Source organism: Scyliorhinus canicula, chromosome 17 (genome assembly GCF_902713615.1).
Source record: "Scyliorhinus canicula chromosome 17, sScyCan1.1, whole genome shotgun sequence".
Classification (NCBI taxonomy): domain Eukaryota; kingdom Metazoa; phylum Chordata; class Chondrichthyes; order Carcharhiniformes; family Scyliorhinidae; genus Scyliorhinus; species Scyliorhinus canicula.
In genome coordinates this window covers 26,544,297-26,561,283 of record NC_052162.1, presented here as the reverse complement: position 1 = coordinate 26,561,283, position 16,987 = coordinate 26,544,297, and the positions used below count along the sequence as shown (strand labels likewise).

At 43.3% G+C, this 16,987-nt stretch overlaps 1 protein-coding gene across 8 annotated transcripts in view; it reads left to right on the top strand.

Moving 5' to 3' along the window:
- The window catches only part of atrx (ATRX chromatin remodeler), a 244,313-nt gene that overhangs the window by 217,383 nt on the left and 9,943 nt on the right, over positions 1 to 16,987 (top strand). For all 8 annotated transcript variants that reach the window (XM_038774481.1, XM_038774479.1, XM_038774480.1 and 5 more), the window contains 3 exons: positions 5,701 to 5,850; positions 12,383 to 12,508; positions 13,389 to 13,484. In XM_038774481.1, the coding sequence (XP_038630409.1) occupies positions 5,701 to 5,850; positions 12,383 to 12,508; positions 13,389 to 13,484 (372 nt within the window). The remainder of the gene's footprint in view (positions 1 to 5,700; positions 5,851 to 12,382; positions 12,509 to 13,388; positions 13,485 to 16,987) is intronic.

The following is a 16,987-nucleotide window of genomic DNA, read 5'->3' as shown; positions in this document are numbered from 1 at the left end:
TGTGGTAATGACGGAACTGTCAACATTCACCATCATTACTCCATTGAAACAAACTACTTCCCCCTCATGTGCTGAACAGCATTAAAATCTAAAAAGTGCTGTCAGTGATGTTATGCTCCTGCAGACACTGTGTTGAAGCATCCCCAGACTGCAAGCAGTGGGAAATCTTGGTGATGGGAACTTTCACTCTTTGCCGTTAGTCTCACTATAAAGAGCATTGGAAAAAGATGCAGCGTAACAGATGTTGTTAATCGTGTACTAACTTCATAATTACTGATACTCTGATTTTGTTTGTAGATTGCCATATTTCCCTATAATTTAAAAAAATTGCATATACAAAAAAGTTTGTCTTGATGATTGGCTTAAGGTGGGAGCTAATTACTTTCACAATCTGTAAATTTAGGACAAAATGCCTTTTACTTCCTGGTTTGCTGTGTAGCAATACTTTGAATGTGTTGGGATGCTTGGTTTGCTGACATCACTACTGCTGCATTTGACTTGGCACTAGATTTAATCTGCTGCCCGGAATGGGGAAAGCCATGCCAGTGAGTTCACTAGATCTTCAAGGCTAGCAGTGAGCCCAATGCTTTGTCCATACCCATGAGACACAAGCCACTGTATCTTGTCTTGCATTTTATGTTATAATTGCTTGTGAGAGCAGCACGGTGGCGCAGTGGGTTAGCCTTGTTGCCTCACGGCGCCGAGGTCCCAGGTTCGATCCTGGCTCTGGGTCACTGTCCGTGTGGAGTTTGAAAATTAAATGAAAATTGTTTATTGTCAAAAGTAGGCTTCAAATGAAGGTACTGTGAAAAGCCCCTAGTCGCCACATTCCGGCGCTTGTTCAGGGAGGCTGGTACGGGAATTGAACCCGCGCTGCTGGCCTGCCTTGGTCTGCTTTAAAAGCCAGCGATTTAGCCCAGTGTGCTAAACCAGCCAGTTTGCACATTCTCCCCGTGTTTGCGTGGGTTTCGACCCCACAACCCTAAGATGTGCAGGTTAGGTGGATTGGCCACATTAAATTGTCCCTGAATTGGGGAAAATTGAATTGGGTACTCTTATATTAAAAAAAAATGTTTAAATAATAATTCTGGTCGTCACACACCCAGAAGGATGTGGAGGCTTTGGAGAGGGTACAGAAAAGATTCACCAGGATGTAGCCTGGTATGGAGGGCATTAGCTATGAGGAAAGTTTGGAGAAACTTATTTTCTTCTCACTGGAACAATGGAGGTTGAGGAGCGACCTGATAGAAGTCTACAAGATTGATGGGCATGGACAGAATGGATAACCAAGCTTTTTCCCAGGACGGAAGTGTCAATTACTAGGGGGCATAAGTTTAAGGTGCAAGGGGCACGGTTTAAAGGTGATGTATGAGGCAAGTCTTTTTACACAGGGGAGCCTGGAATTCACTGCCGTGGCCGTAGTGGAAGCAGTGACTTTTGAGGAGCAGCTTGACAAATACATGAATAGGATGGGGATCAAGGGATATGGTCCCTGGAAGGGGTGGGGATTTTAGTTCAGATGGGCAGCATGGTCGCTGCAGGCTTGGAGGGTCGAAGGGCCTGTTTCTGTGCTGTAATTTTCTTTGTTCCAGAACAATCTTATTTTAAAGTATTGGTAAGTATATATAATATATATAATAAAGATATCTGAAGTTCTTGGTATATCTTGAGAATTATTGAAAAGCTTATGCTAATTAAGGAGAGCAGGTACAGATTTATAAAAGTCACATCAAGCTTGACTAATCTTTTTTGTTATAAATTTAGGGTGCCCAATTCATTTTTTCCAATTAAGGGGGCAATTTAGCATGGCCAATCTACCTACCCTGCACATCTTTGGGTTGTGGGGGCGAAACCCACACAGACACGGGGAGAATGTGCAAACTCCACACGGACAGTGACCCAGAATCGAACCTGGGACCTCGGCGCCGTGAGGCAGCAGGGCTAACCCACTGTGCCACCGTGCTGCCCTAAGCTTGACTAATCTAATTGAATACTTTTATGAAACAACAGAGGATGTGGTTGAAGTGTTTGAACAATATTGAGGCTCATTGGGTATATGTGTGTCTGTATCTGTGTGTGTGTGTGTGTTCCACTTGGATTTTAAAAACTTAAGGACAGAAAGCGCATATATATTTTTATATATGAGTCAAATCTCAATTTGCTGATGCCACAATTCAAGATGTTTAGGAAAAGGAGAAGTGCCACGAGACCTGGGTGTCATTGTGAAACAGTCACTGAAGGTTGGCATGCAGGTCGAGCAGACTGAGGAAAACTAATGGCATGCTGGCTGTCATAGTGAGACGATTTTTGAGTATAGGTGTAGGGATGACTTACTGCAGTAATGCAGGGCCTTGGTGAGGCCACACCTTGAATATTGTGTGAAGTTTTGGTCTTCTAGTTTCAGGAAGGACATTCTTGCTATTGAGGGTGTCCAGTGAAAGTTCACCAGACTAATTCCCAGGGTGGCAGGACTGACATATGAAGAAATACTGGATCGACTTGGATTGTACTCACTGGAGTTTAAATAAATGAGATGGGATCACACTGAAACATATAAAATCCTAGTGGGACTGGACAGACTAGATGCGGGAAGAGGTGGGACTGGACAGACAAGATGCGGGAAGAATGTTCCTGATCTTGGGGACGTCCAGAACTAGGGGTCACAGCCAAAGAATATGGGGTAAGCCATTCAAGACTGAGATGAGGAAGAACTACTTCTCTCAGAGTTGTGAACTTGTGGATTTCTCTACCACTGGCTGTTGGGGCCAGTTCATTGGATATAAGAAGGAGCTGGACGTGGCCCTTGCAGCAATAGGGATCAAGGGGTATGGAGAGAAAGCAGGAGTGGGATACTGAATTTGCATGATCAGCCATGATCATATTGAATGGAGGTGCAAGCTCGAAGGGCCGAATGGCCTACTCCACCTATTTTCTATGTTTCTATTTGGACCAGGGTGAATTATTAATTTGGAACCAGGTGGCTGTTATATTCTGAGAACCACTTCTGTTTGGGTTTACAGAAAATAACCACCCGCTGTCCCAGGAATTGAATAGAAATGGTCTCTAAGCTAGTGGCCTAATTAAATATATTTCTAGTTGCAAGGTAGAAAAGTAACCATCATCAGAGACAGGTAATCTAAAAAACAAGTTTGACCTTTTCTGCACCATCTGCTGTGCACACAACAATGACGTTCTTTCAGTTTGTCTGAGACTGGTCTACCTTGGTGTTGAGGATATTCTGGTGAGAACACATCTTACATTTCTTCCTCTTTAGGTATTTAGACACAGCAGCAATCAAATTGGTTTGTGGCTGTGCAGGTTCCTTGCAGTCAGATTACATTCATTAGATTTTTCACTTTCAAGAAGTTGACTTTAAATTATATTTTAGGAGTTTAAAACTGGTAGTCACTCCGAATTAACTTGTACAGTTAATTTTGATTCCTTTTAAGTTCTTGGTATATCTTAAGAATTATTGAAAGTCTTATGCTAATTAAGGAGAGCGAGTACAGATTTGTAAAAGTCACATCAAGCTTGACTAAGCTAATTGAATACTTTTATGAAGCAACAGACGATGTGGTTGAAGACAATGCAATGGATGTTATTCATTTGGATTTTAGAATGATGTTTGACAGGGTACCACCAGTCTAGTGAACAAAATTGAGGCTCATTGGCTGTGTGTTGTGTGGGTTGGGGGGGTCAACTTGGATTTAAAAACTTTAGGACAGAAAGCATCATATATTTTTTTATATATGTAAGGAGTCAACTCTCAATTTGCTGATGCCACAGTTCAAGGTGTGGCAAATGGTGATGTTCATAGCATTTGACTGCATCAGGCCATAGGCTAACAGAATTGGTATACAAGTGGCAGCTGGAATTGAAAGCTGAGAAATGTGAGGTGGTGTACTATGGCAAAAGGGATAAGACGAGGCACAGTTGCGATGTATATGCCAGGGTAGAAGAATCTTGGTACATGTGCACAGATCCTAAAGGTGGCAGGATATAGAGTAGTTAGCAAAACGTATTGAGTACAAAAGCACAACAATTATGTTAAATCTTTGTCAAGCTCTGGTTAGCCACAACCAGAGTATTTACTCCAATTCTCATCACCCCGCAAGATGTGAGAGTGCAGAGAAGATTTACCAGAAGGGTTCCGAGGTGAGGGCTTTTAACTGCAGGTTAGGAGAAGTTGGGGTTGTTTTCCCTTGGAACAAAGGAGTTTGAGGGGAGATTTGATGCATGTTTTCAAGATTATGACAGAGCTAGATAAAGTAAACAAAGGAAAGCAGGACCAGTCGATGCAGATTTAAGGTTTGGGGTAAGAGATGCAGGGGGAATAGGAGAGAACTGTTTTTACATGACAAATGGTTGTGACATGGAACTTGCTTCAGTGGTGGAAGTAGCGACAATGAATGATTTCAAAAGGAAATTGGTTGGGCACTTGAGGGAAATAGACTTGCAGAAAATTTAGCGGAGGAGTGGGACTGACTAGATTACTCTGCAGGGAGCTGGCATGGACTTGAGTGGTCTTCTGCATCATTGTAAATTGACTCGTGGTTTTTCATTAGGGAAGCCAATAACTGGACTGTTTAGTTGCAAATCAATGCAATTGATTTTCATCAAATACCGATGTCTTGGGATATTCTGGATAATTTATGAAATACATTTAAATTTAGAATATCTTAAATCTGGTTCTCGAAAGTACCATAACAAAGTTCTTCAGGAACCCAGCACCTAACTACTGTACCTAGAGATTTCAGCTAGAATTATAGTTGGTCTCTACTGTGTCTATCTCCAATGATGTGGAGATGCCGGCGTTGGACTGGGGTGAGCACAGTAAGAAGTCTTACAACACCAGGTTAAAGTCCAACAGGTTTGTTTCAAACACGAGCTTTCGGAGCACGGCTCCTTCTTCAGGTGAATGGAAAGGCTTGTTCCAGAAATGTTTATATAGACACAGTCAGAGATGCCCCGGAATGCGAGCACCTGCAGGCAATCAAATCATCAAAGATGCAGAGAGAAAGGTAACTCCAGGTTAAAGAGGTGTGAATTGTCCCAAGCCAGTTCAGTCGGTAGGCCTCTGCAAGTCCAGGCTTGTTGGTGGGGGCCGAATGTAATGCGACATGAATCCCAGATCCCGGTTGAGTCCGCATTCATGCGTGCGGAACTTAGCTATAAGTTTTTGCTCAGCAATTTTGCGTTGTCGCGTCTCCTGAAGGCCTCCTTGTAGAATGCTGACCCGGAGATCAGAGGCTGAATGTCCTTGACTGCTGAAGTGTTCCCCAACTGGAAGGGAACAGTCCTGCCTGTTGATAGTCGCACGATGCCCGTTTATTCGTTGTCGCAGTGTCTGCATGGTCTCGCCAATGTACCACGCTTCGGGACATCCTTTCCTGCAGCGTATGAGGTAGACTACATTGGTCGAGTCGCACGAGTATGCGCCGCGTACCTGGTGGGTGGTGTTTCCACGTGTAATGGTGGTGTCCATGTCGATGATCTGGCATGTCTTGCAGATACTCTATCTCCAATGGTTGACATTTTTTAAGGAGTTGGAGAAATGTGAAACATGAATGAAAGTTGGAAGTTTATTATAGTGGTGACAATTTTGATGTCATCCTAAAGTGGTGAGTTTTTTAAAAGCATAATGTCCGAATCACAGCCCAAAAGGGATCGTTAACAATAATGTTTGTATTTTTTTAATAGGATCACATTTTAGCAGAGATACTTCAAAACCAGAAAGATTTCATTGTGGGTTACCATGAGCATGACTCTCTTTTGGACCACAAGGAGGAAGAAGAGCTTAGTGAGGAGGACCGCAAAGCAGCTTGGGCCGAGTATGAAGCAGAAAAGAAGGTAAGGAATTTGTAGATTCACTGAACTGTAAGATCAAACCGATTTAAATTTCCAGAGAGAATTATGTATCTGGCCTAAAATCATTCTGTGCTAAACTTAAAAGCTGACATGAATCACACTAAAATCGACAGAAAAATTGCATGAATATTATACGCCCAGCCATTTAGCTTCTTATGCCACAATTCCTCTAATTAATTTTTAATCAGATAGCCAAATGTAACTATGCTATTGTAGAAGTAATATATCAAACTAACATTTAATTTTCTTTTTTTAAATTTAAGTATCCAATTTTTTTCCAAATGAGGGGCAATTTAGGGCAGCGCGGTGGCACAGTAGTTAGCACTGCTGTCTCGGCGTCGAGGTCCCAGGATCAATCCCGGCTCTGGGCCACTGTCCATGTGGAGTTTGCGTATTCTCCCCGTGTTTGCTTGGGTTTCGCCCTCACAACCCAAATATGTGCAAGGTAGGTGGATTGGCCACACTAAATTGCACCTTAATTGGAAAAAATTAATTGGATACTCTAAATTTGTTTTTTTTAAATGAGGGGCAGTTTAGCGTGGCCATGCACCTACCCTGCACATCTTTTTGGGTTGTGGGGGTGAGACCCACGCAGACACCAGGAGAATGTGCAAACACCACATGGACAGTGACCTGGGGTCGGGGTCGAACCCAGGTCCTTGGTGCCGTGATGCAGCAGTGCTAACCACTGAGCCACCGTGCTGCCCTAACATTTAATTTTCTTTTTTTTAAATTTAGAGTACCCAATTATTTTCTTTTCAATTAAGGGGCAATTTAGCGTGGCCAATCCACGTACCGATACATCTTTGGGTTGTGGGGATGAAACCCACGCAGACACGGGGAAAATGTGCAAACTCCACTCAGACAGTGACCCAAAGCCGGGATTCGAACCTGGGTCCTCCGCGCCATAGGCAGCAGTGCTAACCACTGTGTCATGTGCCACCCTAACATTTAATTTTCAATGCAAGTACTGCAACTATTTTGAAATGGTCAGGATCTTGGCTTTTGCTTGGCTTGTGGGAACATTATTGAAAAAAATATGAAAGAAGTAATTTTATTAACCAGCATAAATTTGAGTTCTGCTAATGGTGTTTAACAGCCACTTGAATTTGTACAGTACAAGTAATGTGAAACTGTCCAAATAAAAATCCCATAGATAGACCCACTTAAGAGGGGCCATGACCAAGAAAAGGAAATAATTCAGGTACTCCAAAATAATTAAATAGATGGAATTTGTTTAACGTATTTCACGGGTTGTGGGCATCGCTTGCTAGGACAACATTTATTATCCATCCCTAATTGCCCTTGCGAAGGTGGTAGTGCGCTGCCTTGAACCACTGCAGTCCATATGTTGTTGGAACACCCACTGTGCTGTTAAGAAGAGAAGTTCGATAATTTTGACCCAGTGGCATTGAAGGGGCGGCATTATAGTTCCAAGTCAGGATGGTGCGTGACTTGGAGGGGTACTTGCAAGTGTGGTGGTCGCTGGTTTGAAGATTCTGTGAAAGTAGCCTTGGCGAGTGCTTCTTGTAGATGGTACACATTGCTACCACTGTGCGTCGGTGGTGGAGAAAGTGAATGTAGAAGGTGGTGGATGAGGTGCCAATCAAACCGGCTGCTTTCTCATGGATGGTGTCGAGCTTTTTTTTAAATATTTCTATTCATAGAACAGTACAGCACAGAACAGGCCCTTCGGCCCTCAATGTTGTGCCGAGCCATGATCACCCTACTCAAACCCACGTATCCACCCTATATCCGTAACCCAACAACCCCCCCCCCCCCCCAACCTTACTTTTTATTAGGACACTACGGGCAATTTAGCATGGCCAATCCACCTAACCCGCACATCTTTGGACTGTGGGAGGAAACCGGAGCACCCGGAGGAAACCCACGCACACAGGGGGAGGACATGCAGACTCCACACAGACAGTGACCCAGCCAGGAATCGAACCTGGAACCCTGGAGCTGTGAAGCATTTATGCTAACCACCATGCTACCCTGCTGCCCTCATTATTTTGCACATTTTCCCCCAAATTTGCACACCAACAATAAACAATAAGCAGAAACGAATATAATGTCAATCCCCATATCAACAACAACAATCCCATCCTCCCACCAACGCCCAAACAACTGCCCGCATGTTAGCATAAATAACAAAAGGGAATCAGGAATTGCCCATCGTCATCGTTAACACACACAGTCCTCCCCCACCCCCAAACTAATGTTCAATGTTATCCAATGCTTGAAAGTGCATAATGAATAACACCCATGAATTGTAGAACCCCTCCATCCTTTCCCTCAGTTCAAACTTGACCTCCCCAAGAGTCAAGAATTCCAACAGGTGCCCCCGTCACGCCAGGGCACAGGGTGGAGAGGTTGCTCTCTATCCCAACAGGATCTGCCTTCAGGTGATCAACGAGACGAAGGCTCCACATTTGCCTCCGCACCTGTTTCCAACCCAACACCCCGAGTATGGCCTCCCGAGGGCCCGGGTCCAGTTTCATGTGCACTACTTTAGAGATTACCCTAAAAACCTCCTTTCAGTAATCCAGCTTTGGACAGTACCAAAACATATGAATGTGATTTTCAGGGCCCTCCCTGCAACGTTCCCACACATCTTCTACCCCCTCAAAGAGCTGGCCCGTCTTCGCCCTCATGAGGTGTGCTCTATATACCACCTTCAGCTCAGTCAGCCCCAACCTCGCGCACAAGATGGAGGCGTTCACTTTCTGGAGCACCTCACACCTGAACCCCTCCTCCGTACCCTCCCAACTCTTCCTCCCGCTCTGCTTTGATCCTTTCCAGTGGTGCCTTCTCCTCTTCCAAAATAGCCCCGTAAACCGCCGACTCTACCCCTTTCTCCAGTCCCTCTGTCGTCAGCACCTCCTCCAGCAATGTGGAGGCCAGCTCCACGGAAAGCTCTTTATCTCCTTCCTGGCAAAATGTCGAACCTCAAGTATCTAAACATTCCCCCCTGCTCCAGCCCATACTTCGCTTCCAGCTCCTTCAATCCTGCAAACCGACCCCTAAGAAACAAATCTTTTAGTGTCTTCGTCCCTTTCTCCTCCCATTTCCAAAAATTTCCGTCCCAATTCCCTGGCTCAAATTTATGGTTCCCCCGAATCGGCATTTCCCTTGACCCTGCCCCCAATCCAGTGTTGGCGAAACTGCCTCCAGATTTTCAATGAGGCTATTATTACCAGATTCCGAGTATTTCAAGGGGGCCATCAGGAGCGGCGCTGTTGCTAGCGCCTTCAGTCCTGACCCCTGCGCAAACCAGCCCCTCTGACCCAGCTCCGCACCTTCTCTACATTCACCGCCCAGTAATAATACATCAGATTCGGAAGACCCAAACTCCCTGCCTGCCTTTCCCTCTGTAGCTGCACCTTTCTCACTCTGGCCACCTTCCCTCCCCATATGAACTAGGTAATCGTTCCTTCAATCTCTCTTTATAAAAGAAAAAAAAAAATTTGCAGGAAAATCGGCAGGCATTGGAAAATAAACAGAAATTGTGGCAACACGTTCATTTTAACCGCCTGTACCCGACCCGCCAGCAACAGAGGAAGACCGTCCCACCTTGCCAGATCAGCTTTCACTCTCCTCACGAAACTAGAAATGTTGTACCTACGGAGCCCCTCCTCCCCCACTCCCGAGCAACCTACACACCGAGGTATCTAAAATGAGTCCCTGCCCTACGTAATGGCAGCCCTCCAACCTCTACCCCCGGCCGAGACACCACAAAATACTCACGCTTGTCTAGATTTAATTTGTATCCCAAGAAAGACCCAAACACCCGAGGCAGCTCCAATATTTCCCCTATTAACATACTCAGTTTCGACATGTATAACAACAAGTCATCGGCATATAAGGACACCCTATGCTCTATCCCACGCCCGCACTATCCCTTTCCATACCCCCCCCCCCAAGCGGGATGGCTAATGGTTCAGTCGCAGGGGGGGGCATAGCACATCCCTGCCTAGTCCCACAGTGGAAAGAAAAGTACCTCCAGCTGATGTTATTTGTGCGGACACTCACCCTCGGCTCCTTATATAGTAGCTTTACCCAGCCCATAAATCTTGGTTCAATGCCAAACTGCTCCAGAACTGCCATCAAGTACCCCCATTCTACCCGGTCAAACACTTTCTTGGCGTCCAATGCCACAACCACCTCTGTTTCCTTCCCCTCAGCAGGTGCCGTAACCACATTCAATACCCTTCTAACGTTCAAATAGAGCTGCCTCCCTCTCACGAACCCCATCTGATCTTCACCTATCACCTTCGGGAGGCACTCCTCTAGCCGACCTGCCAGTACCTTCACCAATACTTTTGCGTCCACGTTTAAAAGTGATATGGGCCTATACAACCCGCACTCTGTCGGATCATTATCTTTTTTAAGTAACAGGTAAATCGATGCCTGCCCCAAAGTTTGTGGTAACACTCCTTCCCTATCGCCTCTTCAAATATCCCCACCGTCAGGGGTGCCAGCTTATCATTGAATTTTTTATAATATTCCACCAGAAACCCATCCGGCCCTGCCACCTTGCCCGACTGCATCCTCCCAATCGCGTCTTTTATCTTCTGCTCCACCATCGCTCCTTCTAATATAGCCCTGTCCCCCTCCCCTAACCTCGGGTACTCCAACCCATCTAGAAATTCCTGCATCTCCCCGTCTTCCCCCAGGTGGCTCTGATCTGTACAGCCTCTCCTAGAATTCCTCAAAGATCTTGTTAATCAGATCCAGAGCCACGACCAACTTCCCTGCCCTGTCCCTCATCTGAACAATTTCCCTTGCCGTAGCCTCCCTCCAAAGCTGACCCGCCAACATACACTCCGCCTTCTGTCCATGCTCGTAAACTGCACCCCTTGCTCACCTCAGTTGTCGCACCGCCTTCCTGTTAGATAGTCGGTCAAAGCTCACCTGTAGTTCCTTCCTCTTTTCCAATTTTGCTGGGTTATCATCTTGTAGCTGCAGTATATTTATCTGGTTCGTCCAGTTCAGTTTCCGGTCACTGATAACCCCCACCTCAGGCTATCGATAGTGGGAGATTCAGCGATGTTAATGTAAGAGTGTCAGTGAAGATGATTAGTTTCTCTTGTTGGTCAGTGCCTGGCACTTGTGTGGCACGAATGCTACTTACCACTTAACCAGCCCAAGCCTGAATATTGTCCAAATCTTGAAAACATTTTTAAGCTAGAGAGAAAAATTGAGGTTTAAGGAGGGAGTTCCAAAGCAAAGAGTGAGTACTTGAAGGCTCTACCACCACTAATTCAGAGATGCGAAAGATTTTTTTTCTTCTTTTTTAAATAAATTTAGAATTCCCAATTAATTTTTTTCCAATTAAGGGGCATTTTGTGTGGCAAATCCACCTATCCTGCACATTTTTTTTTGTGTTGTGGGGGCGAAACCTGTGCAAACACAGGAGAATGTGCAAACTCCACACGGACAATGACCCAGAGCCGGATTCGAACCTGGGACCTCGGTGCCGTGAGGCCGCAGTGCTAACCACTGTGCCACTGTGCTGCCATAGAGATGTGAAAGTTGCACAAAACGCTTGTTTAGATGTTTAGAGAGTGTATACACCCAGCTTGGTCGTGCAGGTTCTTGATTATTAAATTCCAGTGTAGTCACAGTAAGTGCAGAAGACGTTTCAGTGTTTAAAAAAATAAAATAAAAAAATTGGCAGCAACGTGGGAAACTTCATGCATCAATTCCAGCAGCATTTGCAGATGAACATCCTCACAGGAAATTCTTGACCTATATACCTACAAAGAGCTATGACTGTAGGTAACACCCAGATACTAATCCATCAGGCCTTGATCATATGTTTTCTGGTAAAACACATAGCAAAAACAAATTTGTCCAAAGAGGACCTAGTAATTGATGGAAATCATTGAGCCTCTCAGGATAAGTAACTAAAATGCAGCAGTTTATTAAAATCTTTCATGAGATGTGGTGTTGCTGGCTGGGCTAGCATTTATTGGTCATCCCTAATTGCCCTAGAACTAAATATCTTGCTGGGCCATTTCAGAGAGCAGTAAGAGTCGAGGCATTGCTATGGGTCTGGGGGCCAGACCAGGTGAAGGTGGCATACTTCCTTCCCTAAAAGACGTTAGTGAACCAGGTCAATTTTTATGACAATCTACAATGGTTTTATGGTGATCATCAGACTCTTCCAGATTTTTTAGTGTTGAATTCAGATTTCTCCATCTGCCGTGGTGGGATTCAAACTCATTACTGGATAACCTGGGTCCCCAGAGCATTAGCCTGAGTCTCTGGATTAATAGTCCAGTGACAATACCGCCACCTTATTTGGGTATTCTGTAATAGGAAATCTATGAAGGAAATTCCGTGTTCATGCATAATTTTCTTTTAAACTTCACTTTATTACAATCTGAATAAGGAAACAGCAAAGTTTGTGCATTATTAGTTGATTTAAGATAAAATTCTTTTTAATGGTGTATGCTACTGGCGGGTTTCAGAATGATAACGTGGCTTTCTTTTTACTCCCTTCTAGGGTCTCTCCTTGCGAACTAATGTTCCAACTGGGATTAATTTCCCTCCTGCCAATTTCACTTTGCAGGCTGCACATTTTCCTTTCAACATAGCTACATTGAGTGCAATGAGTAATCAACAGCTAGAGGTGGGTAATCTGATCTACTTGTAACTGGTGGTCCCAATACCTTAATAATAATTTGATTGGTAATTTAACGTTCAAAACACAAGAATTTAATCTGTTATAATTCAGAAATATATCGTAAAGATGTGCTTCGTATTTGTCAATATTAATTGGAATGGGACTTGCTTCCAATTGTTTTAAATGGTAAAGTCCATAAATTTTAGTGTGTTGGTATTACCTAACCTGGAGACCTTGCTGTTTTCAAATTGTTATTTTTTTGATTAGTTAACTTTCATAGTATTCAGTATATTAAAATGTAGCATAAATCGCATCTGATAAGATGCTTGGCACTACTCCCCACCCCCACCAGCTTAAACAGTCCATTGCTGTCAGGCAGAGTGCAGTTCATCTGTGTTTGATTCTACTCATAGGTATGATGATTAGAAATGTGATTCCTGGCTGATATGATTTTCTTTCCTATCCTGCTCCAAAGCACATGGATATTGAGATCTGTCGTTGTGTCGTCAGTTGCACTGGTTGAGATTTGCTGTATCACCAGGAGTAGCAATTACACCATCAATAACTTCCATTAATGATGATGACAATTTAATAATTTTAACATCAAGCTGACGTAGCCAGTATGTTTAACTTATTGCCGTATAAGGTGTTAAAGAGAATATTCAGGGCAGGAATTATAGAAAGTAGATACACACATTAATCTGACAAATCCATTTAGTAAATTAAACGAGATCACACGGATTTGCTCTGATTTTGTCTTTTACATATGTTGACTGAGTTAATTCATTACAAGTTGAGATATGAATAATTGCCGTTTAAAAGTATGTTGTATTTAATTGTGAACTTTTGTGTGGTCCTTTCCACTTGATTGTTTTTCCCCTTTAAGGATCTTATCAACCAAGGCAGGGAGAAGGTGGTAGAAGCCAGTACCAGTATAGCAGGTGTAAGAACAGAAGCTCTGGAAGACTTAATTGCACAAGTGGTAAGAAACTTTAGAGTTTATTCTTTAAAGAGAAAAAGTAATTTATTCTAGTCTGTTAACACAGAGCAGAGTAAGGTTTTGTTTGGTGGAGTTGACCTTTCAGCAACATTTGATATTTTCTCACCATCAAAGCCTTTGTCAATTTGTGTCTATAGCTGTGCGTTGATCCGAAACGCAAGTGCTCCATGTTGGAGGGTTTCATAAGTGCTTTGGAACATTTAACACAAGAAAATTATAAAAATATTCAATGAAAAATGAAATAATGCCCATTTTAATACCATTAAACTTGGCTTTCATGCTGTCTAATATAGACCATGCTGATTATGCACATATGGTTTTGGTTGAAATGAAACATATTTGGCTACCTTTCTGAAAAAAATAGGAATATTACTGAATAAAGGAAGTACTATGATGAATCCACTCCTAATCTTTGATAGAGCAAATTTCTTTTTAGTTCTTGTGTTTACATTCATTTTTCAATGCAAGGGGGGAAGCTGCCAGTGGCAACAATTCTGTTGCTACTTTTGCATTGGATGTTCCTCATGCAAGACACACTAAGCTTATCTCCAGAAGGATGTTATCTTTGCCAGCTCCTGGTTTAATTCTGTGACTGCTGGAGGAAATGTTTGTAATACCTGATTGCAGTCTTCCATCATGCCATCCTTTTAAACTTGAATTCTAAGTCTTCCAGTGGAATTTGAACGGACTGCTTCGCCAAGAAAGCTGACCTAGGATTTTGCATGCTTAGAAGATTAAGTTGGATTTCTTATTCTGTTCCCTAATCCAATGTCTTTTCATTGCGAGACAAAACAAAGCGTAGCAGGTCTGGTATTTAATTAACCACGCTGCAGACTCCCAAGTATTTTTTGACGTGGAAGTTATTAGATGATAGAAATAGCTAATCTCAGCACCGTGAGGAAAACACAATCCTGAGACCTCCTAGCCAATGTGTTCTGTCCTTGCCAAGTAGAGACACTTTAGTACTCAAAGTGGGGAACAGACACCTATTCCTAATATTGGGTACCCACATGCCTCAGCTTCCTTTGTCTTTTGAGATCCAGCAGCTCCAATAACAGTGTGTCACAATGCTTTAATGTCAAAGTTACCTTTTTTATGCTGCTCATGCAGATGATAAAACAACTGCACACAAAATTGTGACGGCTGTCTCTTGAACGTGACAGCAGCTTCCTAGCCAATAGATGCTGACTGGTACAGTGACCATTTTGTTTTAGAAAAGTAATCCAGAGGTGAGGGCCTCTCGATATCTGGTTGAAAACACATTATCTGATATGGACATTCAGGCCATGATCCTATCTCGATCAACTGTCAAAAATTAATATGTATTTTCATCCTGTGCCAAATTAACCTTGTTTGATCACATTTGGGACAGCATTGGACCATTTATCCCCTCAGGTGTGCTGATTTCCATTACCCTTTGGGTGAAAACGTACTTCCTGTGACTTCACTCCCAAATGTTTTTGCTCCAATTTAAAGATTTATATATACCCTGTTGTTCTGAGTTCACAGTTTATCTGTATCTACGCCAGGGTATCACAAACTTTTCCAGCCATGATCCCCAAGAGCCGTGACCTCGCAAGAGCATCAGGGAACCCTAAACATTCTCATAATGTTAACACCTTTTTTTGTCATAAAATAGGTGTGAATGCTGAAATGAAATGTAAATAAGTTTTTACTAGCTATATCTATGCATATATCACCAATAAAACATAATTATTGAGAACTGAAGACTGACCTTGTCTTCAGTGTGAGGAGTGATGCGGCCTCCGTTGCTCTCACATTCTCTTGATGCCAGGAGTGATGTTGGAGAGCTGGATTCTCATTTCAGCTGTGGCATTCGGTCAGCTCCTGTTTTTTGGTTTTGTAGCCGAGTATCAAAAGAAACCACTTGACGCAAATATGTTGAGGCGAAAGGAAGGAGATCACAAATTGCTCTCTTCCACATTAGGATACTCGTGCATTAATTTGCTTCAAACATTCGTCAGTGGTTGTGCGCCGACACGTTGCTTTAGTGTGGAGTCAGAGATATATCAATCAGGATCTCATAGTCATGAACTACGAAGTCACCCGGTCCTGCCTGTTAGTACAAATGGGTTATGAATGGACCCACCTATTGTGCTGATCTGATGGAGGGAAGTATTTCCAACAACGAAGAGTGCAAGGCACACAGATGCTACGTAAATGTCACTGAAAATATTCTCCCCAAGGATGGAATTAACTTCAGTGGGAAAGTCATTCAATGTGGGAAAGCAGTCAAAGTTCTTATTTTCTATGTACGAAAACCACACTTTCCTCAATGGCGATGAAACCTTCACTCTTGCAGTGAATACGATAAAATCCTTCCCTTGTAGTAACAGGTTCAGTCCATATAGCCTTGTAAATATATCTGTAAGATATGCAAGCCATGGAGTACTGGTCAACAATTCTGAAAATTGACATTTCTGACCCACGCTTAACACCAAGCCTTCACGACGAAGTTCAAAAAGTCTTGATCTCTTTTTCAGTGGACAATCTTTGATGTTTCAGAGGTGGAGGCATTTTAACAGCGAATGCACGTCTGTGGAGGACACGGTGACTGCTCTTGCAGTGTGGCGTGGCAGCTATAATCCACACTACAGCATCTGCTGTCTTCCTGGCCATTGACCTGGTGCCATCAGTGCACACATCAATACACTTATCCCAACTAATTCCATGTCTTTCCAAGAAGTTGTTGATGCAGTTGAATATTTGTTCACCAGTGGTGTTGCCCTGCAAAGGTTCGCGTACCAACAAGTGTCACAGACAGCGTGAAAATACAAGCAATATTGCAAGCCCCGACACCTCAGTGGACTCATCTAGTTGCAATGAATGTTTCGCAACATTTAAGACTAGAAACGAGCTGACTCTCAATATCAACAGCATGATCAAAAATTCAGTGTGCAACAGTATTGTTGGAGAGCTGTCGCGCCTCAGTCTTCCTATCTGCAGCCTCATCTCTAGCATGTACGTTACAATGCCTTTGGCACAAGGCTTTTATCAGGTATTAGTCAATCCTGTGGGCTTCTCTGGCAAGTATGAAGTGGGAACTTACTCTGTAGGACACCTACGTTGCATTCTCATTATCAGTCTTGGAAGATGCTACCATCCTGGATTTACTGCTCATCAGTGAATTAAGTTTTCTCTTAAAGAAACTTATTCTTGTATTCCGAGTTTAGCTGGTGCCATGGAACTGCTAGATAATATTTTGAAAAGCTTCACTTCACTTATGCTTCAGGTGTAACTTGGTCTCCAGCAGGCTTGATTTCCAGGGACAGGTAGCTTTCATCATACTTGCACTTCCTGCAACTGCTTCAGATCATGTGGGCAGTGAGTGGTACATCCCTGATTGTTTGACAGCTTAATCATTTACTTTCTGCTTTTTCGAGTTGCCCACTAGCCATCGATCCATTGCTGAGTAGCACACCTAGATTAGCATTACAGAGATGAGATAGTATCTCACAGTTAAA